A 25,848-nucleotide genomic window follows, 5' to 3' on the forward strand; every position below is an offset into this window, starting at 1 on the left:
AATGTGGAAGGAAACAGGAGTACCTAGAGAAACTCACGGACTCGATATTGACCACCCGAGCTTATTTGACCGGGCATCGAACTATGGAACCGACGCACCAGAGGTAGGCGCTTTATCACTGAGCCTTCGTCCCATTTTTAATAATTGTTAATGAAATAGAGAGAAAAATTATACTTAACTCTTTAATATTGTTCAATGATGATCATAAAGTATATCAAACGATAGATCACGTTAAACTCAACAAAATCAGGGTGAATTCTCATGCGTGGAATAAGAAATGGCGGAAACTTCATAACGAGGAACTATATAATTTATACGGTTTACCCAACATTGTTAGGGTCATCAAATCTAGGAGGCTCATGCAGTGAGAATGGTAGAAAATATGAGCGCTTTCAAAATTTAAACTAGGTGTTCGATATTAAGATTAGGCGCAGATGGGAGGACAATATTGAGATAAATCTCGCCTGAAATAGGAATACAAAATAGAAACTGGATCCAGTTGGCTAAGGATAGAAGTCAATGGAGAGCTTTTGTGAACGCGGCATTGAACTTAAGGGTCCCATAGGCCATATTATTATTATTATTATTATTATTATTATTATTATTATTATTATTATTATTATTATTATTATTATTATTATTATTATTATTATTATTATTATTATTAATTTTTGATTTATCACTAGGCCAAGAGACTCCATTGTTAAATACATAACTCGGAAAGCAACGTTCTGCACAATTCTTGATTTTGTTAGAATCTGTTTGTTCTTCCTTTTAGAAGACCTGTAACAATCTTGTCAATTTCGAAGAAGAACGAGAGACTCTAGTATTAGTTATTCAATTACGTATCTAGCACGCGAATGTCCAATGCTCGGACACCTGTACATAAATATTACTTATTAAGAAGCAGTCAATGTTACATCATAGCGTAAATTGAATTAGTATTTTATATATACACACACACTAGTAGAAACGAATTTAAAAACAACCTCTGTACATAATCAGATTGGAACAAAATTCACATCACAGAATCCGTGCATATACAGTAGTTTGAAGGTCCCAACGCACCGGCCGCCGTAGTTGGCAGACTAATTGCAGTGTCTATATAGGGCATTTTGTCAGTAGTTTGAAGGTCGCCGCATAACACAACAATATAGTTGTTGTACGTGCAAAAGTTGTATGTAGATCACAGTGTATCTGTAATGCTAGAATAAAGAAGGTCAATTCTATTGGAAAGTCAAGTGACTTTGACTATGGCGATCTAGTTAGACTGTCATAGGGCGACTGATCTTTTCTCGCAATTCAATTATTTTTAGGGGCCGCGGTAGGTCAGTGGTAGAGCGTTCACCAAGGTGACCAGACGTCCCGTTTTAGCCGGGACAGTCTCTTATTTTCAACCGTTGTCCCGTTTTTTTCTGATTCTCAAACGGGACGCCTAAATGTCCCGTTTTTAAGCAAACATGACCCACGTGTCCCGTAATTATTATTCAAAATATAAATGGTCAATGCTAATTCTACACTCTTCCGTACCAACACTCATTGGGAAGGTTCAGCCGTGCCTAGAACTTCAGAATATTCAAATGAGAATTGAGTGTTCGGTGGTTCAAGTGAGAATTGAGTGGGAATTCTCAGTGTTGAAGTAGTTAAAAATATTTTTGGGTAGTACTTAAGTTAGAAACGCTGTGTTATCATTCTTACTTGTGTATTTTGTAAATTGAAAACACTGCTGAGTTCCAAAATGCAATGTGGAAGTCACCCCCCCCGCCCCCGCGCTGATTCGTATGCGTCCCGGCTTTGAAAGTAAAATTCTGGTCACCTTGGCGTTCACCTCTGGTGCTTGGGATCCCGGCCCGGGTTCGATCCCAGCCCCCGCCAAATGAACTTTGTGGTGGACAAACACCGTACTCGTGGGTTTTCTCGGGGTTCTCCCGTTACCTTTCACTTTCTTCATTTCACTCATCATCACCGTCTCCTTTAGCCTAATCGGCATAATCGTGGGACGTAAACTCAAAGATTTCATTTCATTTTATTGAATTCCTTTTATTGCATTATAAAATGGTTCAGAGCCACCTGATTGCGGAACACACTTCATTTTGCTCATGTGGTGATTCTAATTAGTCGTAATTTAAGATAAAATTTCAGTTTGTTACTCGTGAACTTAAAACAATGTCCACCATGTTTGTACATCATTTGTCGGTTCAGAGGAAACTGTTTGCGCTACTCAGTAGATAAACGGCTTAGAGAAACATACGATGCATAATTTTCAAGTGTGCACAACGTTGCTAATAAAACAAACAATACAAGAAGTAATAGAATTGAAGCTTATTTAAAAAGTAAACTATTACTCTATTTATTTATTACCAATTATTTCAATATACTTGAATATTTACAGATAAAGTTGTAGTGTACTGATTTGCAATATTCTATAATCAAGTATCTAATATGTATTACTAACTAACTAACTAACTCTATGGTCTATGGAACCTGGATGTTCAATGCTGCATTTACAAAAGCTCTCCATTGACTTCCGTCCTTAGCCAAATGAATCCAATTTCTACTTTGTATTCCTATTTTTGGGAGATCTTTCTTAATATTGTAGTCCCATCTGCGTCTGGGTCTTCCTAATGGTCGTTTTACGATTGGGTTTCCAGTTAAAACTTTGAAAACGTTCCTACTTTCTTCCATTATGTCTACGTGACCTTGATAATCCTAACAATGTTTGTTATATGTTATAAGTGATCTAGTTCCTTGTTATGAAGTTTATGCCAATCCCCATTCCCGTTCTTCTTGGGTCCGAATATTTGTTTTAGGATTTTATTCTCAAATACTTTCAGTCCGCGTTCTTCCCTCAGAGTAAGCGACCTTGTTTCACAACCACACAACATAACAGTCATGATTATCGTTTTATATATTTTAAGCTTCAAGTTTCTCGACAGAATTAGCGACGACGTTACTAATATTCCTGCACGTCTTGATAGAATTTAATACCGTCTGTCATCTTGTCTTCCTCGAAGGCTTTGGGGCCAACATTGAAACCTTAGCCTCAACTTGAGGAAAGTTTCGAGATATCTTCCACGTTGAGGAAGGTCTATTTGACCTGGTTGTGAATTGAAGAAGGAAATGATAAGTAGCTCAATTGATGATCGTATCTTCATACATGCGTTAATAACTGGACTAATCTTACATGAAAAGTTTTAAACTGGGGAATAGCTTCTCTACAACATCAAGCAAATGTCGGTGTGGTTACTGAATTGGATTTCTACCCTTGAGAACCAGATTCGAATCCACAGAGTTTGGAAATGTTTAACATGCTTCAATTTCAATTTCAATCCATACTGATTGTGATATGCAAGATTTTCTCCCATGGACAAGGGCCGAGATACGAGAATGACGGGGAATTAATTGGTGTAGGTCCACGATTGGAGACAAAGATTTACAAACATGCTTCCATCAATATTTCAAGCTTTGATATTTTCAGTTAATTTCAACCATTTTCTAACTCATGTATGATCAGTGTTTTTTTTTTTTTTTTTTTTTTTTTTTTAATTTTTCGTACAGAATATAGTAAAATAATACACTATGCGTACAGTGAATTATAATGTCATTTATATATATTATTTATTGGACAACACGTTCCAAACATTAATATTAAAGTGAAGATATTTTTGTGCATCAAATCCACAGAAAGAGTCCGTTTCAGTGTTTTACAGGCTTGCAAACTATCGTCTGCGATTGGAGTTTGTAGGTGTAAATTGGGTTGCGTCTGTCTAGGCGTTTTTGATAGCAGCAAAAGTACTGGACTCGACCTAATGGAGTTATAGCAGTGAGGGATTTTTTTTTTGGGAGGGGGGGTGATGACTTTACAACAAGTATAGTATCATTTGAAAGAAAACGAAATCTTAAACTTTTGTTCCTACACTCAAAGTACACAACAGGTACTGCCGGAACAATAAACGTGTATACTTGAGTTCTAAACCATTATTCATTGTATATAATGGTTGATCCAGAAAAGAGCAGTTCTTCAAGTTCGACGTTTCAATACTCCTTATAAAGTTACCTTTTAATTCTTGTTGAAGAAAAAGTGCATCCAAAGTCGATTCATAATGAATCGAATGGAATCGAACTGAACCCAACAGTTCCACATGATCACATCTGACATATATATCCTAGGTATTTCTACAGATAATCATCAATGGTCGCAACTGACGTCCTGATCAGGAATTTTACCCATGGTCGCAAATGACGCTACACAACTACCACCTAGTGGCAAGAAGGCTTTCGGCCAATTGGCGCGTGCTTGGGTTTTGGCTGTCTACGCTTGCACTTGGCACGCATGCTTTCATACAATTTGCATTTTCTTGTACTTGAAAGCAATGCTTTAGACCCTTCGCAGATCGTCATACCATCACTAACCGTTCATTGGCTATTGACTTGACTTGACTTGTAAAACGCTTGCGTCAAACATGAATGGAACAATGAATGCAAGGTTGCCCTCATGTAACTTCGTTACTGGAATCCAGCTTGCATCATGCTTGTACGTTTTCCAATCAAGCTGGATGTAAGCTTGGCCGACTTGCAATTCAAGCTTACAGCAAGCGGTTTGCAAGTTATCTGTGCTACTAGGGTGGATTCTTTACTGGAAGTCTGTCAAAAATCCTCCGATGATCGTTTACGAAGTTTGATATAAATTCTTGTTTCCTCTTACCTGATTGGTTTTTCTATGCCAACATAAGGAAGGACAGAAGGGTCGAAGGGATGAGGCAAGGGCACTCGACATGTCTGCGTTTCCTCCAGTGAGCGTTCCTCCATTTCCTGCAAAGAATAACACACATTTAGTTATAGCAAATTGTGTATCATTACCTGTTATTCAATACCCTTTCAAAAGCTTTTCTCATTGATACTAAAAGAATTGAATTTCAAATCCAAGTAAGCAAAAATATTCGGTTATCTGAAATCTTGAAGCATTTTCCTTCGTTTTCAAAAGCCATTTATTTGTATAAAGAACAATGACATATTTTGGCTGTCTTTGTTCGATAAATTTTGTCATCTATGTGAACTTCATTGTAGTTCCTTGTTCATATAAGCAACTGTATTTATGGACAAAAGACTGTAGAACAGGCCGGTAGCCAGCCCAAAAATGTAGGAGGTGGGGCGATCCAACTATATTATACTTCATCACTATATTATAGTTCATTTGCAAGCCTACCATGAAAATTTTAAAGGGGGGCAGCAAAAGTTTAGGAGGGCCCGGCCCCCTAGACCCCCTTGGATACGGGCCTGCTGTAGAAGGTGCTGCTTTACAGCCGCATCTTAATTGAACGTTACACCCAAGAAAGATTTTTGAAAAGAAGAAACAAGTGAAAGTCTGACGATGCAAGGTCAGACGAGTATGGTGGGTGTGGCAACACATCCAATCCTAACTCAAATATTTTTTGTCGAGAAATCAAACTTGAGACTGGTGTCGGATTATCGTGATGAAACCATTCATTTATGATTAACGAGCTCTGGACATTTTTAGATAACGTATTCAATCAAACTGTTCAGTTGGCAACAACCTAACAGTTCATATTCGAATTGATTGTTTGGTTTCTTGGTAAGAGCTCGAAACACAAGACAATTTTGAAATTTCCACGGCACTGAAAGCATAGCCTCCCTTTGATGAATACTTGTTTTCGATGCTGTTTGGAACGAATACCACTTCGGGACGAAGACCGTTCGCGCATCACATTGCTATAAACAAACGACTTCTCATAGAAAAAAAAAAGAATCGTTTTCCTCACATTTAATGAATATCTTGCAGCTGTTTATACACGCCATCAAATGAACTACTTTCAGTTAATGAAGAACGTAAATATCGAGCTCGCTTACGTATCACAGCTTCTTCAGATGGCCTGAACGTTTGAATGATTGATGTTCAATTTTTCTGCAACATCTCGTGTCGTGTGATTATTGTCGTAATTTGGGGCTCCAGGAGGGTTTCAGATTTATAAGTTTAATCTGTAGGATCATAATATACCAATAAAAAAAATGTGAAATTTTACATATATGGTAGGGTCTTTCTCCCTTCCCCCAACACTAAACAAAATCTGAAATGATGCTGTCTGTAACGTGGCCTTCACTGGATGAATGCCTTTATTTTGTCGTCGTCAACCTCGGTAAGCCTCCTTGACCTAAGAACGTCGTTCATATCAAAATTACCACCAATGATAAGATTTTCTCCGGGAGGGGTGGAAGAGAATTTCAATATACTGGGAGCGTAAAGTAGTGATGGGAATTTATATTGAGCAGGGTAGGATATATGGCTCCGGGGAGAATTTCGTGGACATTCCTTGAAGTCATCGCTGATCAGCTCGGAATTTCGTGAACCATTAATGTCAGAATTGTCACAGTAAACTTTAACGCAACTTTTCATAAGCTCGGCGTGCGTTCTTATCTTACAGAAGTGAAAGGAAGTTTGGCCTTTGTAAAATCTGCATTTTTAACTTGTGAAGTCTGCAAAACTTAACCAAATCGCAATTTTTTTGTAAGTGTCAAATTAGATAGCAATAACATAGAAGCAAATGACCTATTCTTCCAAAATCACCTGGCACCACCTCTCCCCAAAAAAAATGTGTCATGACATTTCCGACAATTCGATAGTACCCCTACTTTCTTCTGGTAACACCACAAATAGAGTAAAAGTATACAAAAGAATATAGGTTACGTTAACTTCTTTCCCTTTCTGCAACAGAAACACCTTATGGATGGTTTTCTCAGGTTTCTTCTATTTCTTCCAACTTTATTTACTCTATCATTATCATTAATCTCATGATCATCGTCTCCTTTATCCTCGGTGTACAATCTTGGACGTTAAAGTTTAAAAAAATAAAGAAAAAAGCATATACAGCGGAACCATTTATCTTGAAATGCCTTTGTTATTTTTAAGCTAATTTATAAAAATCGATGAAATTTTGTAACATGAATTGTTCGACATACTTTACAATACAACCCGATTAACAGTGTTGCCAACACAACATAAAGTTATATTTTTTTAAGGCACATTGAGAGAAAGACGTATATGGCGTATGTAAAAACGTAGGTTACATGCGTAAATCCTGTAGTTTTTGTTCTTAACATCCTGCAGCAAATGTACAGCTGAAAACGTATGTTTTATGCGTACTTTCCATATAAGTGTTCCATCTATACGTACTTTCCGTATGAAAGAAAGAAATGTGTAAGGATCTCACATACAGAGGGACGTATGTAACATACAGCTGACGTAAGTAACATAGTATGCGTATGTAATATAAGGAAGACTGTTAGATGTCAGACATCCTACAGAGGCAGGATGTAACATTTAAGAAGGAAAAGGCAGAACGAATGTAGCATATGAATAACGTATGCTTCATACAGATTTCCGTAGTAAACATAAGAAGTCCGTATACTTGTATAATATACCGTTGTTCAGATAACGGATTTTTCTCGGTGCGCTAAGCCAGGTTGTTACATATTTTAAATCTTTTGTGCATGTGAAGTGAAAAAGTTACAAATCTACACTTATTACTCACTGTTACAAACTAAGGACATTATAGTACCATAAATATCTGTATAAACATTCTCATTTTGGAGATCTTTACAACGGTAATAACGGAAGTGAAACGGACCTGTCAATACATCGGAAGTAATATAAATGATATGACGTATATGTATCAACTAGGAACAAAGTTACAAGGGATCGAAAGTTTGATTTTCTTCATAAGGTTTTATTTCGAAAAAAAAGTTTTAGATAAGTAGCATATCCAATGACATTGTTTCCAACAAACGTAAATGTAATAATTCTGTTTACAGTGATTTGAAATCTGAACCCCTTAAAGAGACATGAAATACGTAGCTTGAAATTGCTACACTGGTTGAAATTATGTAGTTATAGGGAAATGTTTTTTTTTTAATATTGTTTTGAGTTGAGTTGATTTGGAGTTTAACGTCCCTTTCAGCAGCCAGGCTATCTGAAACGAGACCTGCTGATTAACGTCGAACCCGAACCACGTGAGCTCCCTCCGGGAATCGAACCTGGGTTTCCCACGCCAAAGGCGCGTACGCTAACCGCTTAGTCACAAAGTATCTCAAAATGTTGCTTTCGTCTGCATCTATGACACCAGTGGTTTTTGGAAGTTGTAACTACAACAAATTCTCACAATTTCAAATTTTATGTAATATTGAATGTTCAATGTTCAACATATTTCCAGCTGTAAACGGCATGTGTTCTTTACGTTTACTGGAAACCGTTTACGTGTTGGATGTGATACTTATCTAAGAATTTTTTCCAAATAAAACAGTTTGAAGAAAATCAAATTTTCAGTCGCTTGTAACTTTTTCTTTTTCTTTTTTTTTTTTTTTTTTTTTTTTTTACAAATACGTCATATCATGTTAAAGTACTTCTGATGTGTATTGACTCTTCCGCCTCATTTGTACCGTGTTATGCAAAAGTGAACTAAGCGCCAAATTTTGAAAATCCACGTAAATGCGACGATTGGTTCCTGATAAGCATTAGAACGTTTTGTACAATCGAAAAGAGAGGGAAACCAACACCTTTCCAAAAAAAAGAAGCATAATTTCACTTTTGATTACGGCTACACTAATGCTGGACATCAACCTTTAAACGTAATTTTTTCAAAAGTATGAAAGTGGCGCTTAGTTCGTTTTCGCATGACACGGTACATTCGTGTTATTACTGTTCTAGAGGCCTTCAAAATTTTAATGTTTACGGATTTTGAGTTACTGTAGCGTCCTTGTAGCACTGAATAATAAATATGGAATTGTTAAAGTTTCATTTAACATGTACAGTAGATTTTAAATACTTTTTTTTAATTTTCAAAAAAATAAAAATAAAAAAAAATAGAAGCAACCAGGAAAAGCCACATACGTCATTACGAGTGATGAAGTGGGCCGAATCAAGCCTTCTTTTCGAGAAACGATGAGATAACAAGCAATGTACGTAGTGAGCATAAATCGAGCCTAAACTGGATGTTCCCGGACATGGGTTCACATGTACTTGTAGAATCTACTCGAACCAGATATTGTCAGGTTAAGCAAAGCTGTTGTCTGACAGATTGCTGCACATGCTGTAAACAAAACAAAGAGGAGAATTCTCTGCATATTTTTTCACGCTGTTTGCGGGCAATCGAAGTCACCCACTGTGCTATTTGCAATAATTGAATGTTGAATCTTCTGTCAAAAGTTCTAACTACCATTACTTTTGTTATTTCGAGATCATATGTTACAAAGCATCCCTTTGTATTATTACGATTATAGAATTATATCTTGTTGAGAATTACGTTCTACGTTTGTCACTGGAATTGTTCATACTGTTATTACAAAACTCATGTGTTTTGTCGAAATGTCAGACGCTAGCTTTACTTAACCGCACAATAAATATGGTTTAGGTAAAAGAAAAACGAGCTATTTTTGTAAAGTATAGTTTAAGAAAATCCTTTTGTTGGGAAAGACTGAAGTTTCTGCATCAATTGATGCTGAATTGATTTCTCATAGAGCGAATCAAACAGATTTAGGATTGTCCCTCGTACCTTGTAGTATTGCATGCTTTCCAGAGGCGGTGTATTCAGCCACTGTTGGACGTGGTGGACAGTCACAAGACCTGGAAAAGAAGGAGAAACGTAACATTCTCTGGACAATCTTTGATTTTAACTAACATAATCAATCTCTTATGTCGTTTTACAATTTAAGGGACATTCTTCTTTCTCTCACTGAATTTACCTTTGCACCTCACATGTAGTTAAGAAAAGAACTTTCCGTCGCTGTGGTTACGAAGTAGCTGAAAAATTCCCAGAGAGCTTACGTAGTTTGGATCCCACTTTGCGCTGTAGATCCTTGTCTCGTATAGCCTCGCTCCTGAAAATGACGTTAAACTCGAAATGAACCGACCAACAACCTTTCATAAATGAATTCTTTAAAGTATTTTCATGCATGAGTAGATAAAAGATGAAAATTTTCGTTCCCAATTGGAAATTCCGCTTTAACTTTTTCTAAACTTTTTCATTAGTCCAATTCATGTGAATGCTGGGAGGGTATCTTTAAGCTCAGTACTTAGAGAGTATCTGACAAAATTACTTCGAAATTATTCAACTGAATATTAAATTTAGTTCTAAAGTAGATAAATGCCAAATATGAAAGCTTTAGACATTAACCAAAATACATATAATATTTACGCACACATAATACATATAATATTTATTGAGGTAGTTGGTGCTATAAAACAATATAAGGTGATTGGATTGCTGAATGGATCTGTAACAGCAATTATTAACCACAATTATGCATGAAGTATGCTTTAGCGTAGATTAATTTTTGGAAGTTTCAAAAGACAAAATAAAGGGTATGAGTCATCGCACTATACTTCCTCGCTCCATTGCTCCAATTTTTAAAACTAAATCAAGTTGTGTTGCAGTTATGACTGAATTATATTTATTCCTGAATTACAAACAAAATCAGAAGGGTTTCACTTGGAAAATTGTCTTCCGAACTACAAATTCCAGAAGCCACAATGTTAAGACACATGACAAAGGACCTTCAACTGAAATAGTTTAAGCCAATATCTGTCAACGGACATTAGTGATAGATGAGATGAACATAACACGTATGGCGTGCTTCATGTGTTTCAAACAATCCTGCAACGTCGAATGCTGTTTTTCTTCAATTAATATGCAACCTAACTTTTAACTACTCTACTTCGGTCTGACAGGTCTCCATCATGCGTTACTCTCTAAATTTAAAAGTACTCTGATTAGGTTTTTTTTTTTTTTTTTTAACCCTCATAGTTTCGCGTCAACTATCATTATAAATAGGAACGAAAACAAGTAGACGTCCTGTGGCTTTTCATGATGATTTGCTTGGAATCTGAGATACCCCACCAGAGTATAAACTTTAGTATTTTTTATTGAACGTCATGAATGATAAACTCAATTGTTTTTATATTTTACCTTTTTCTTTTATAATTTTGTTTTGTACATTAAACTCTCAAAAGGATACAACACATGCCATGGACCCTAAAGGAAGGCGTTACCTTCTCCAACTACTCCATTTTCAGATGAGAATGAAATTACGTCTTATTATTAAATGACACTGTACAAATATATGTTGGAGTCTGCATGTGAGATTAAGATTTACCTGAAAACGCCAATTCTGTCTTTTGTCAGGTCCTGGAACTAACGAGTGTTTTTCTTAGGGGGGCCGCGGTGGCCCAGTGGTAGAGCGTTCACCTCTGGTGCTAGGGGTATCGGGTTCAAACCCTCCTCCCGCCAAGTGAACTTTGTGGTGGACAAACACCGTCTGCGTGGGTTTTCTCGGGGTTCTCCCGTTTCTTCCCACTTTCTTCATTCCACCATTTCATTCATTACTCATCATCACCGTCTCCTTTAGCCTAACCGGCATAACCTGGGACGTAAAACTCAAAAATTTCATTTCATTTTTTTTGTTTTTCTTAGGTTAGGGCTTCGAAATCTTTCTACTACGTTTCTCGATCTCCAGCTTGCTCTTTTAACTCCCAATATTTTCTTCTGTTTTCCAAATCATCGATCAGTTGTGTTCTTCTTCTTCCTATTCCTCGCTTGCCTTCCATCTTTCCTTCTATGGCGGTATAAAGAAAACAATTTCTTCGCAAGATTTGTCCAATCCAATTGCCCTTCCTACGAAGCATGCTGGCTCAAAGGTTCTCCTATCCGTTTTAAAACGTCTTCGTTTGTTACTCTCTCCGTCCATTTTTATCTTATTCGTCTTCCTCCAACACTACACTTGGAAGCTCTACCTAAGTATTTCTCGTCTAACTTCCGTAGTGTCCAAGTCTCTGAACCATACAGTCCAATACTCCAGACATAGCACTTGGCCAGCTTCTTCCTTAGTTCAATATTAAGGCTGCTAGTTAAGAACGATCTTTTCTTGTCTTATAGCTTTTTGGCTATTGCAATTCATGACCTGATCTCTTTGATGCAGTAAGCGTCTCTCGTCAAAATACTTCCCAAATATTTGAAATCATGTACTTCTTCAAGTTCTCCTTGTTCTACTCTGACCTATAAGGGAGTGTTTCCACTGGATATCTTCATGGCTTTCAATTTTTCGATATTGATTTCCATTCCATATAGTTTTCCAGTGTCAACTATTTTCTCCATCATGTCCTATAGTTCTTCTTCCGTTTTAGAAATAACCTGACCTTGTTAATAATCTGCCCTCCAATCTTAAAATCTCCAATTTCCATTAATACTTCCTTCATTAAACATTCACTATAAATGTTGAATAATTGGGGTGATATATTTGTCTGACTCCTCTTCCAATCTCCACACTATTGGTTTCTCCTTCATTCAAGCGCATCTTCACTCGTTGTCCTATGTACAGATTGAGAATGAGTTGTCGGTCTCTCTAGTTGACTCCGATTTGTTTAAGCATTTCCAGAAGTTTGGTTCAATTGACCCTGTCGAAAGCTCTTTGCCAGTTTATGATGCACAAAAATAACTCCTCCTTTTCGTCAAGAACTCTTTCTGATATAATTCTCATCAATCCAGTAGAATCTCTGGTGCCTTTTCCTTGCCACAATCCAAATTGATCTTCTTCTAACATATCTCCTATCTTACTTTCCTGCTGCCTGTTCAGTATGCGCACAATAATCTTTCCAATGTGGGAAGTAAGGATAATGGTTCTGTGATAACTACTCTTCTTTGCTCTGCTTTTTCTTAGACAATGCAATAATTGTAACATCAAGAAAATCCTTTGGCTATTCTCCACTCAGGTAGATCTTGTTAATAAGTGAAATCAGTACTTTCATTACATTGTTTCCTAATTCCTTGAACAAATCCACTGGTATGTCGTCGTCTCCAGTAGCCTTCCTCCTTCACATGTCTTTGATGGCTTGTACTACTTCACTTTTCAGTATACTGGGTCCTTTTTGATCATCATCCACCTCTTCGTCTGCTTCAATTGCAATATCTTTGAGGCGGTTCTTCTGGTGATACAGACCCTTTAAATATTCGTCCCAGATTCTAAGGATTCTTTGATGCTCAGTGACCTTGTTGGCCTTCGATTTCAAACGTGCGTATAGTTTTGTTAATTTTCCTTCTTAATTCTTGTGCTTTTTGATACATCAGATCATATCTGCCGCGTCATTCAAGTTCCATTATTTCTTCACGTATTTGTTCCATGTACTTTTCTTTATCTTTGTCCGTCTCTCTTCTCAATTCATTATTCAACCTTCTGTATTCTTTGGTGTCCGTGGTTTTCGATATTTGCGTTCTTCCATCTTCTTAAGCATTGCTTCAGTTATCCATGGTTTTCTCGGTTCTCTTTCCATCCTGTCAATGTTATTGTTGAGTGTGTCAAGTAGAATCTGTTTAACTTTTACCCAACTATTCTCTATATTGTCAACCACATCGCCCATTTTGCACAGAATTTTTCTTCAATCTCTTCTTTCACATCACTGTTTCATTTTCAATTTTTCCTTCCATTCTTCTTGATCGACTTTAGCCAGGTTTGTACTTCCGCCACCAGGAGATTGTGATCCGAATAAATGTCCGCTCCCGGTAGTAACTTAATGTTTCGTACATTATTCCTGAAACGTTACTGGACAAGAATGTAATTTGGTAGCGTTTCTTATCTCCTGAACCTTTCCACATATGTTGCTTGGTTTTTCTTTTCCTAACATGGCTTTATCCCACACAAATCAACAACAACAAACCTTGCACTTATCACAGACTTTATAGCAAATTCGTTAGATGTAGGATGTCAGGTTGATGTAATATATATAGATTTTGAAAAAGCATTTGACAGAGTCAATCACAAGGTATTATTACATAAGCTAGGCGAATATAATTTCTCTTCTCCCTTGATCAAGTTCTTTTCATCATATTTAAATAATCGTAAACAAACTGTTATCTACAAGGAATATAAATCATCTGATTATATTGCATATTCTGGAATTCCCCAGGGCTCTAATCTAGGTCCGTTATTGTTCCTTTTATTCATTAACGATCTCCCTGATCATATATTATTAAGTAACAAATTGCTTTTTGCTGATGACCTCAAAATATACGGTAGGATAAAGACCATCCATGACTGTCTCGATTTACAACGTGACATGGAAAATATTGCTAATTGGTGTTCTCTTAACAAACTTAATGTAAACATAAACAAATGTAACACTTTATCGTTTGATTACTCAATGAATCAGATCTTACTAAATAGATTAAATTCAGTCAAAGATCTTGGAGTTATATTTGATACGAAACTGACATTTAATAACCATGTAGAGAACATAGTTAACGAATCTCTCAAGATGTTAGGGTTCATAATTAGAACTGGAAAGGAATTTAACAATAGTACTACACTAACAAAAATGTATTATGCCTATGCCCGATCAAAACTGGAATATGCTGCTGTGATTTGGAACCCATCACAACAGCAATACAGACACCAACTGGAAAAGGTCCAATCTAAATTTATCAAATACTTGATGTACAAGACAACTGGAATCTATCCATATTATGAAAATTATCTAACATTAATAGACAACTTCTGTATCCCTACACTTGAGCAAAGGCGAAATGTGACAGATTTGATTTTTCTCCATAAAATAGTACAAAACGAATTTAATTGTACGGATCTCATATCAACATTAAATTTTCATGTCCCGACACTTAAAACTCGTGCTAATAACTCTGGTCTGTTTTATTGCAAAAAAGCAAGGACCAACGTATTATTGAAATCACCAATTTGGAGAATGTGTTCTACTTACAACAAAATATGTATCAAACACAAAGAAATTGACATCTGCAATATGAACTCTATGTTTAAGAAAGCTATTGTAAATGTATTATGTAATACACCAACACTATAATTGGGCTTATGCTTGTTGTGTTGATGGCAAATAAATAAATAAATAAATAAATAAATAAATAAATAAATAAAGCATGCATTCGTCATCACCATATCATGTTGCCTACAGAAGTCGATCGCAGAACACTAACTTAGCCATGAAATTAGAAATAACGAAATCAATAATCGAGAAATAAATGTTTGGGGTCACCAAAGTGTAAGTGTACATTTTTTCACCAGAGTAGTTAAGGGTTAAAGAAGTGGACGGGCTAGAAATATTTACATCTGAAGGAAAGAAATTCCAGGCTATTATGAAGGACTAGAGTAACTCCTGCATGTGGTTATCTGGGCCGCGAAATCAAGTAAACAGTTGATAGGACCCTATTTCTCCGACGTTGCTGTTAACAAGCACTCGTAGATACCATGTTAACGGAGTGGTTTGTCCCATAAGTACAAAGCTTGAATGTCGATCTGGATTATGGCTGTTTGAACAATTCCGGGCACCATCCTCCTATGGCATCATTGTCAGGGAATATCTGAATGAAGTTTTTCGTGATGATGGATAGGGCGAGGTTACTACGACTTCCAGCGCCGCTCCAATGGCCCCCTTCAGAAGTCCAGAACTTCCTGTGGGGCAATATCAACGAATGTATTTTCCAAGAGCGATGCCAGACAACCCAACAGTTAAGACATCCTTTTTGAACAATCACAGAGGCAATGCTTCGTAAAATATCCCACAGGACATGTCGCTGTATCTTTTTGTGGCACGCTGACTATGGTGATCATACAGACCTTCTGAATGTGTGACTATCTTTGAATGACAATGACAGTGATCAATTAAATCCGGTCCATATGCCTGGTATTATTATACTGTCTATATACATTTCTGTACGGGATGACAAGTCATGGCCAGGGCAGGAGGGCAGGGATCTCTGCCGGAGCCCTGTCTAATATATATTTATATATAATATTGAATAACATGGAAAGTAAGATAAAACATATCTATTGTGCTGGAGCATAGTAACTCGTAGCAGTTAGTTCCGTTCCCAGAGTTTGCTGGCCTCCAGCATTGAATATAGTCTTGGGTTCCTATTAATGGAATGAACGGATTTAGGATTTAGATATTTAGATTTCTGGCTTTCGGCATCTAAGACCATTTAGCCCGTCACGTTTGAGGGATGACGTCCCTCGGTGAGCACACAATCCGGGCAAAGGGAAGGAAGAAAGGGTGGGGGAACGAAGGAAACGGCCTGGGACTTATAAGTTAGGTACCACCCCGGCATTTGCCTGGTGTGAATGAGGAAAACGCAGGAAAACCTCATTCAGGGTGGCTGGCCTGAAAAAGCGTTTTGCTCTTTTTTGACCGAGTGTCCCCACCGGGAATCGAACCCGGGACCGTATTGGAATGAAACTAACAGCCTTGTTTAGGGTCCTTTATTTGTGGCCTAGTAAGATATATTTCAACAATATGAAGAACGGGGCCCATCATCATAGTCGAAATATGTTTTGGGACCCTCTGTTAGTCGTTTGATGAGTTATGCAACACCTTAAAAGTACAGAACAGGTCCCCATCATTGGACACCATTACAACGCGTAATTGAAGGTAACATCTTAATGAAGAAAAGCTACACACACACCTCCATCGCATAAAAAAAATTAAGAAGAAACTTAGTATCCTTTGTGAGGTTTCTACATGCTACATGGGAGGGAAGATAGGACCCTCCAAGTGATGCTCCTGCCGGGGCCTTATACCCCCCAGTCTGTAACTGCAGATCACCCTGTAGAAGCTGACACTATGTGTATTTGTTACCGCCTGGAGATGAAGCTCATTTCCTTCGCATTCATAGATTCCCATTGACGAAGTGATTGCAAGAGCGATTTGCGCTCTGCCCAACGTAGACAGGTGAAACCAGCAGATCGAAGGTCGTCAATAGGCTTTCACATCGACGTCCACCTTCACGTGGCATTCCCATTGAATCAGTTACTCAAGCCACGGTGAATGACATGCAATAAATAAACGAAACGATCTTATCGCATCTCCTTCAATAAAACAAACGTAATATAAACACGGAACTCCTGCACGAACCTTTTTGCTCAACTGAAACTACCTTTCTGGGTTTTTCAGAGACATAGAGGTGATCTAAGAAGATTTCTCCGGTGAGGGGGAGAGAGGCTTGGAATACTCGGGAGTAAATATAGTACTGCAAAAATGCTAGCAATCAACTTTGAGCCCGGCAGGGGATTTGTTCCCAAACGAAGTTTCGTGGTTCAGGGAGATTTCCCCTCAAAGTATCAGTGCAGAGACAAACCATGTTGTTGTGCGTGATGGTTTACGAAATATGAACAAAACTGTTTTGCTTACTTTTGGGAGACAACATATTACTTTTTCATACCAATCAATTCCGCTTATCTTTGTGTCCAGCTGGAGGCGATGACTCAGTTGTAAAATGCTGACTTCTAGTGCGGGGTAAGCAGGTTCGATCTGCGGCCACGTGGGATTGTAGTGGACAACATGATGCCCGGGGTTTCATGAGGGTTCTCCCGTTTCCTCCCACATTACCATTTGTCTAATTCTTTCATAATCATTCACTTTTGCTACTCATTCGTTTCCTAAATTTCACTTCATTTGGAATTATGTAAGATTTTGCAAATTATTATGATTAAGTAATGTTATCACTTGGAGGAGAAAATGAAAATATAAACAGCAGAAATTATTATAATATATGAAAAGACAGTGTGAAACTAATACTTTCAAACTACGTGAATTCAAAGCTCAAACTTGAAGTAATGCATCTACACGTACTGGCTGCAATAGAGCAACAAGATAAGATAGAACCTGCCATTAGTCGATATCTCTTAACTGTTTTCGTTCTGTGGCGATAAAGGTTGAAACCAAAAATAGTTTATTTCAACCACTTTCGGTTTGAATAGAGAGCTAATGGAGGAGATAGAATCTATTCTTGCGACACTAACGGTAAGTCCATTCCAAAAACCTGCTTCTTCATATCTTTTACCGTTTTTTTGCTCTGCGGAAACCAGGATTGAAACCGGAAGTAATAGCAAATTTGAACCAATTTCGGTTTTGTTAGAGTGTTGTGGATAGTCATGTCTTGAGACGCTAAATCGTTGAAAAAAAAAAAAAAACACCATTACTTTATGTTACCGTTTTCATTCTATTGCGATAAACATTGAAATAGAAAATGGCTAATTTTTATCACTTTAGGTTTGAATAGAGAGCTCTATCCTTGGGACGCTGAATCGATTCCAAAAAACCACATCTCGATATATCTTCCTGTTTTTGCTCTGATAGTGCCCACTGATGGACAAAGCCGTTCTATAAGACTTCCGACACTCATAGTTTGCATAGTTGACGTATAGCATAGTTTGGAAGTCCCTGCTTCAAAAGAATAAATAATAATAATAAAAGAACTACAAGGAACATGAGTGTACAAATTGTGTGGAGAGAGAGAGAGAGAGAGAGAGAGAGAAAATGAAGACTCGTATTTCCACTACACTACAGCATCAGCTCTTTCGTGGCTAAGCGGTTAGCATGCGCGCCTTTGGCACGGGAGACCCAGGTTCGATTCCCGGTGGGAGCTCATGTGGTTCGGATTCCACGTTAATCAGTAGGTCCACGTCTCATATAGCCTCGCTGCTGAACGGGCTGTAAAACTCAAAAATCAACCAATCAATTACAGCATCGGTAAGATTTGCACGTGATGTGAAGGGAATTCTGAGAATTGTAAACAAGAATTTTTAAACTAACAAGTAAAAATGAAGACAAATGATTAAATAAGTGTGGACCACTAGAAATAACAGGTTTGTTCGGCAGTTTTCGCAGTATTTTAACATTTTTCCTGTGGAGTGTGCGTTGTAGTGTTGGATAATATAGCTTTATATATATATATATATATATATATATATATATATATATATATATATTTATATCCTTTATAGCCATCCCAAAAATGTAGGGGGGGGGTAGAACTTAGGGGGCCCGACCCAACCATATTATAGTTCATCATTATATTATAGTTCATTTGCAAGCCTACCGTGAAAATTTAAGGGGGGAACAGTGGAAATTTAGGGGGATCCGGCCTGGAAAGTTGTCTGGAAAATTCTGCTGAAATCGAAATTACAAAAGAGTGTAAATGGTCATATGGGTGAAGTGTGTGAATTTTAACATTTTAACAAGGTTTTTGATACTTTTTCATCTAATTTTATCAATCAACAATTAATTTTACCAGGATTACGAAAAACATCATCAAATATTATCATATACAGTGGACTATTGGTTTACGAATCCCTCGTTTCGCGAGTAATTCGGTTTACCAACAAGTTTCGTGAAGAACTTTTCCCTCGGTTTACGAACAAAATTTTGGGATACAAACGTACACACACACTTCTTTCCAAGTTATCAATAATTTCACGCGCCTAGTAGTTCTTTTGCCCGTTTGACATAACCATTATGAATCAGAGTTCTGTGTTCACGAAGTACTTTCTGTTGTTTTTTTGCACTTTTTGTGGTTTTAGCCCTCATACAATTTTGTTTAATTTATTATTGCTTGTCTTTTAAAAGGTTCTTATTTTCACTCTATATTCTTCATAACAACAACAACAACAACAACAAATTTAAAAATCTAAAAAATATAGACACTACCAAGTTTCTTTGGTCAAAACGGATTAATTGTATAAATTAGACCTAGCTAAGCGGTTAGCATACGCGCCTTTGGAGTGGGAGACCTGGGGTTCGATTCCTGGCGGGAGCTCATGTGGTTTGGACTTCACGTTAATCAGTGAGTCCACGTCTCAAGTAGTAGGGGTCGACGTATATTGCGCCGAGTCAGCAAAAATTTCTCGATTCTGATTGGCTGAGAGAGGTCACGTGACGTTAGGCCCCGCCCACGCGGGAAATTCAAATTTTCAGGTCACGTGGTATGACGTCATGAGTCACCCTGCGGGGAAATCCCTCATTCTCTTTTATGACTAGGATTTTTGAAAATTGTTCCCTTTTACGGGTAAGATGTGTGTTTTGATTGGTTGACAGCTGTCACATGATCTTAGACCCAGGGATATTTGAAAATTCGTTCCCTTTTACGGGTAAGATGAGTGTTTATGATTGGCTGATAGAGGTTACATGATCTTAGACCCGCTACACGGTGAACAGGTCACATGGTATGACGTCATGTTTTACCCTTGCGAGGAAATCCATCACTAATTCGTTTCCTTTTACGGGTAAGATAAGTGCTTTGGTACCTTGATTCTGATTGGATGATAGAGATCACGTGATTTTAGGTCCTAGGATTTTTGAAATTAGGGTGTCCTTTCTGATGTATACTTTGGTACCTCGATTCTGATTGGCCGACAGAGGTCACATGATTTTAGACCCGCCACACGATGAACAGATTACATGGGAAAACCCCTTACTTATTTGTTTTATTTTATGTGTAAGATGCGTGTTTTGGTACCTCAATTTTGATTGGTGGATAGAAGTCACATGATCTTACCCCCCCCAGTCCATGAGGGAAATACAGAGTGCTATGACGGCGATCCATCCTAGACCGGGATTTTTTTTTAATGGTTATGCGTAAAGTTCCCATGAAGGGTTCAACCTCCTCCTTAAATAACCCTTTTTTGGTATCATGATATTGTACTGAAGTTTACATTAAATATTATCGTTCTCTTTGACAGATAAGATGATTCTTACCTTGATGGAGATCCTGTCCTTGAATTAGTAGTCTATGTCTCTGGAAGTAACAATGGTGAAAGAGAGGTATCGCTTGTAGATTTCTTATAACACATTGTTGTGAGTTTAAGCGATTTTTTAAACGCTCAGTAAGCGCTTCATTAATGGAAACAGTGTTGCCAGATTTGTCTTACCTAAACTGCTCCGATTCTTTTCGAAACGGTTCCGCAGAGTACAAGAAATTTTAAACTAAAAAATTTTTCGAACTAAAAAAATTTCAAAACTAAAAAAAATTTTAAACAAAAATTTTCAAACAAAAAAATTTTCGAACTAAAAAATTTGAAACAAAAATTTCAAAAAAATTCGAACTAAAAAATTTAAACTAAAAACTTTTGAACTAAATTTTCAAATCAAAAAATTTTCGAACAAAAAATTTTCGAACCCAAAAAAAAAATTCGAACTAAAAAAATTAAATTTTTTCGAAAAATATTTTAAACTAAAAACTTTCGAACTAAATTTTCAAATCAAAATTTTTCGAACTAAAAATTTTAAAAAAATTTCGAACCAATTTTAAAAACAAGTTTCGAACTAAAGATGTAAACCACATTTGAAAATTTTCAAATTAAAAATTTTTCGAACTAAATTAAAAATCAAATTTTGGACACTAAAAATTCTTTAATTATTTTTCGAACAAAATCGTGTAAACCAAATCTTGAATATATTTTTCACCTTAAATTTTCAAGATTACCATGATTTGAAAACAAGTGTTCAGGGTTTCAAGAAATAATAAAACATATTTTTTTCAACTTGTTGTATTTAACGAAAGGTATGTGGTCTTCCTATACATGTTTATTAACATAATAAATACAGGATCTAGTTAATGAATATGTTGGACGCGTCATCATCTTCGAATGTTGTAGCCGTATCCTGTAAAGAAAAAGAAGAAACGACGGATTACTTTAAGAATTTCTTTTTTCTGAAACAGTAAAAATGAGTCAATATTGATAAGAGAGAAATAAAACTTACTCGTAAATGATGGATCTGTTTAGGTTCATCTTCCTCCTCGGGTACAGGATCACTGCATTTTTTTCACCGATGGATGTTTATGAACTCTTCTGGGTACTGCATTTTTCTTGGTGTTGCTGCTTTATGGTCAAGGTTCCTCCTTCGGTACGAGATGACTGCATTTCTTCCACTGATGGTTGTGTTGATGGTTTATAAACTCTTGTGGGTACTTCATTTTCTTATTGGTGTTGCTGCTTTGTGGTTAAGGAAGGGAAAGAAGAAAAGGAAAAGGAAAAAAGAAATGGCGGCCTTATTGGGTATTTACAGTTTTTTCTTCTTCATCTTCTTTTTCCAGTTCCATCTTCTGTTTTTTAACGTACCCGTACGGAACCGTATCATAGGAATTGAATTCTTTAAATCGACGTTTTGTGTACTGGATACTGTACATTTTTTCTTCTTTGCGTGTGACGATGGTATGGTCTTTGGTCCTGCATATCTTATGGGGGATAGTGATGGTGACTTGTCCACGGCATTGATTTGTAATCATTTCTTTTAGCGTGTTGAAATTTAATTGTTGTCCTGCATTGTAATTTAATGTAAATCCTCTAATTTTGCATATGTAACTGGTGACGTTGGTATCCGGATTGTATATTTCTAGGCTGTAATTTTTCGGTCCTCCACTGACAAATGTTTTGATGTATGCTCGTGGTCCGTAAGTCTCCATCTCATTCGATAAGCATCCCAAGTACGTAGAAGGTTCAATGGTTGGCTCCCCGGGCTTCTCCGTAAATATTACAGAATCCGTGTCGAAATATAAAACACGTTCCTGCAACATTTCCAGGTACTTGTACAGTTCCAGACGTGCCTGACATGTTGTAAATGCACCTAACACGACATTGGTGTTTCGGTTTTGAACAGGCACATGTTCATTGTACTCCCAGAACGCATACAACATCGTATCATTGATGGGTACAATTTGATGGAGTTTAATGTCGGGGGAAGTGAGTTTTTCATAAAATTCTTCCGGCCGATCAATAATTGTGGTCTGGCTAAAGTTTGTACGCTGGCAAAGCTTTCCCCATAGAGAGTTCCCACAAAGCTTAGATAAACTTCTTCTTGCAGGATTATTTTCAATTTTGGACGGATCCAATGCAATACCTTCACGCTCCAGGACGGTTTGTATGAATTTTGATTTGTCTTCTTCGGTCACACAGGAACTAGGCCAGCCAGACGCTTCCATTTTTGATTTTAAAAATGTATTGATATATTCCGTGAACAAGCCACCTGTTTTCGTGATGGGATCATATTGTTCAATGTCATAGTCCCAAATTTCAAAAAATTCCACTGGTTGATATCCTAATTCTACTGCTTTCTGGATTTCATATGATACCCATGTTCCAGTGAGGCACCGCTCCTGGTCGTTGTGTGTACACGTTGCTGTAGGGCCTGGGTTCATTTCTTCGGCACACGCAGCACACAGTGGAAAGAGTAGTTTCTTGTTACATCGGTAAGGCAGGAGACCATGATAAAGATGGCGACTTGGTAATATCGACATTTTGATTAAACCATTGACTTTATTTATTGGTGGTATGTTTTCATCACCCTGTAGATAAATTCGTGGATGGCCTACAGGGTATTTAGCACACTTATTGATGTAAGGATAAAGCGAGACAATATCGAAATATTTTATTACTTCTCCTGCTTTTTCATCGACTTGGTGGTACAATTTCACGCAATTGGTCCTTCCTCCAGAAAAACTATCTCTTGGATTTAATGGTCTGCGGTTCATGTACGGGTGATTCTTCAGATACGTCGCCATTGCAGGATTTTGTTTTAAGAACTGATTAAATTCGCACTCCCACATTTCATGTACAATGTACCCCAATTCACGCAGTCTTGCATTTTTTCTTTGCGTTCGTTCATAACGGAATTCCATGGTGTCTTCTGGATTGCTGTAGATGGGCTGATTACGGCCTGTAGTAAAACATACTTTACACCCGTGGTAAAAGCAGCCGGCATGCTCGTAGACGTGCTCCTCTAACGTCTCAGGATCTTGGTAGTAACCATCAACATGGAATCCCGCAATAAACACTTCTTTTTGTCGGGCCGCATGTAAGATTTGTTTTTCTTCGGTTTTTTCAATGTAGGCCAGCCATTGCATTGCAGCGATCGATTGGGTACTTCTCCATCGATAGCCATGTGCGGGTAGAATTCCAATGGTGTTGGGTTTAAGGAAATTCCGGCGAAATACTAAATTGGAAGCACTGGCAATCGTGATCGTCTCCAAGAAGGGATTCACTTTGGTTTCTGTTTCAAATGACGTCATAAACGAAACGCATGCTTGTCGCAGTACATTGACATCTTGAATACAATACTTGAGAATTTCTTTCTGGAAATCAAACGTGTCATTACGATGATCGTTGTACCACTGCATGAACTTGTTTCTGTCTTCGACGGCCATTTCATCTGCACCATAATACTTTGTTTCTGGAAGTGGTCCAATATACGATTGATTCTCCTTGGTGTTGAAGAAATGCGGGAAGTAGCCTTTGGTTGCGGGTAAATTGAACGCTTTTGACAATTTACTTAATGCCATAGGTAGGAAGTTCAACGAGTCAATGAACGTCAGATTATTCAACGTTAAACTCAGTATCTTGGTCCCATTTAATATGACGTCAGGTCTCCATTGACATTGTTCTACCATGGTCTTTAGGATAAAATGTCCATCGTATCCCTTAGCGTTGTGCGCGACACAGAAAATCCTATTTATATTGGGACGACGTTCCCGCAAGTACTGGAGAAAATCATAAACTGGATCCTCTCCTTGGAAAATATGCTGGCGCTGACCACACGTACTGCAAGACTGCTGGATATTATCGTTTTCAACACATGCATAACATACTTGTTGTGCAACCAATAAATTTGGAATGTGTACATACGTATTATCGCCAATATTCGTGTCCTGCATAGATTCTATATCGTAGAATATCAACAAGGCTTTCTTTGCGTGCATGAGTGAAGGAACACCAGGTTTCAAGCATTGGCGATCAGGAAGCATAAAACATTGATGGGATCCTGTAACAATCTTCTTACAAACATTGCAAAAGATCTCATTGCAATCATGAATGCGTTCTCCACTTCGTACAAAGGAATATACTCTGTAACATCTAGTACATTGCTGCACCATTTTGCATACAGGTTCCCCTTGATGATATACAATATTACGATGATTGTTAAAACATTCTTCGCCGTAAAATTGACGATTGCAGTCGTTGCACAGCACTAGCGTTTGATTCTTGTCGCATAGAGGTCTCTGTAGACATTTGGAGCATGTTACAGGACAATTTTTCACATGTCTGTTACGTTCACTGTATTTTTTATGGCACGCTTCACAGTAGAAATTGGTTGCAAAACAAGCAGTTAAAGATTGGATGATATCAAAATGTCCAGCCAAACAAATCAAATTTATGGGAGTGCGATTTTCGTCGTTGGGCCCCTCGTACATGATGTCATGACCTGTGAAACTGGTATACACTGTAATTTTATATTCTTTGAGGTATGCCTGGAATTGTCGAATTTCATTTACACTGGCACCATGATCCAAATTCACTCCTGCATTTGCACATAATGCATTCACTTCATCGTCCACAACACATTTTCTCTGATGTTGATACTGTGTATATCGTTTCATATCTGTATTCTTGTATTTTTTCAGGCCAATAGCAATAACAAGGGCGTACGCCAAACACCTTGAATCTTGATTTTTTACACGTACAATCCCTCGCTTGATTCGTAACAATTCTTCATTTTGAAGTACTCCTTGCCGCAAACCGCCATAGCCACGTGGAATATCGACACGATGAAAATGCACGGTGAATGGCTCGTGCAGGAGAAACGCATTGTTACTTTGTAAAACTCTTTCAAAGGAGGCCCACATCGTTTCCAGTGTTAGGTTTCGGGCTTGGCGAAAACTCACCCAAAACGGTTTATTCGTGTTACGTGGCGATATTACCGATAAACCAACCATCGCCTCATCGTCGACATTGGCTAACAAATGGTCTAGCATTGCTTGGAAACTATTATGTACATACTGTATGATATCGGTTCCTACGGGCGGTGCGTTGAATTGAACTTCGAGCATTCTGCCTTCAATGTTAAATCGTCTATAATGACGAGTGATTTCATTGCGAACAGTAAAACCCGATTCGGCCATGGTTAATAAAAGGAGAAAACAAACAAACAGGTACAATTACGGTAAAACAAATATGTAATGGGAAAAAAGGAATTGAGCAGCGTGAATTTAC

The 25,848-nt window shown here is 37.5% G+C and overlaps 2 protein-coding genes across 3 annotated transcripts in view; both read right to left on the minus strand.

The window, feature by feature from the left end:
- The window catches only part of LOC145665071 (uncharacterized), a 147,114-nt gene that overhangs the window by 34,084 nt on the left and 87,182 nt on the right, over window positions 1–25,848 (minus strand). For both annotated transcript variants that reach the window (XM_081732332.1, XM_081732331.1), the window contains 2 exons: window positions 9,564–9,634; window positions 4,706–4,812 (listed from right to left, as the gene is read on the minus strand). In XM_081732332.1, the coding sequence (XP_081588458.1) occupies window positions 4,706–4,812; window positions 9,564–9,578 (122 nt within the window). In that variant the 5' untranslated portion in view covers window positions 9,579–9,634. The remainder of the gene's footprint in view (window positions 1–4,705; window positions 4,813–9,563; window positions 9,635–25,848) is intronic.
- On the minus strand, window positions 21,349–24,498 carry LOC145663813 (uncharacterized). The gene is made up of 2 exons (XM_081729906.1): window positions 21,566–24,498; window positions 21,349–21,466 (listed from the first exon to the last, which is right to left on the minus strand). The coding sequence occupies exon 1, from the start codon at window positions 24,246–24,248 to the stop codon at window positions 21,855–21,857; it is 2,394 nt and encodes a 797-aa protein (XP_081586032.1). The 5' UTR covers window positions 24,249–24,498; the 3' UTR covers window positions 21,349–21,466; window positions 21,566–21,854.

This window comes from Thermobia domestica, chromosome 11 (genome assembly GCF_964235325.1).
Source record: "Thermobia domestica chromosome 11, izTheDome1.hap1.1, whole genome shotgun sequence".
In the NCBI taxonomy this organism is placed as follows: Eukaryota; Metazoa; Arthropoda; class Insecta; order Zygentoma; family Lepismatidae; genus Thermobia; species Thermobia domestica.

What these genes read in the sequence shown, in the direction of transcription:
- LOC145663813 (XM_081729906.1), bottom strand. Translation starts at nt 24,248, where the DNA reads ATGGTAGAACAATGTCAATGGAGACCTGACGTCATATTAAATGGGACC.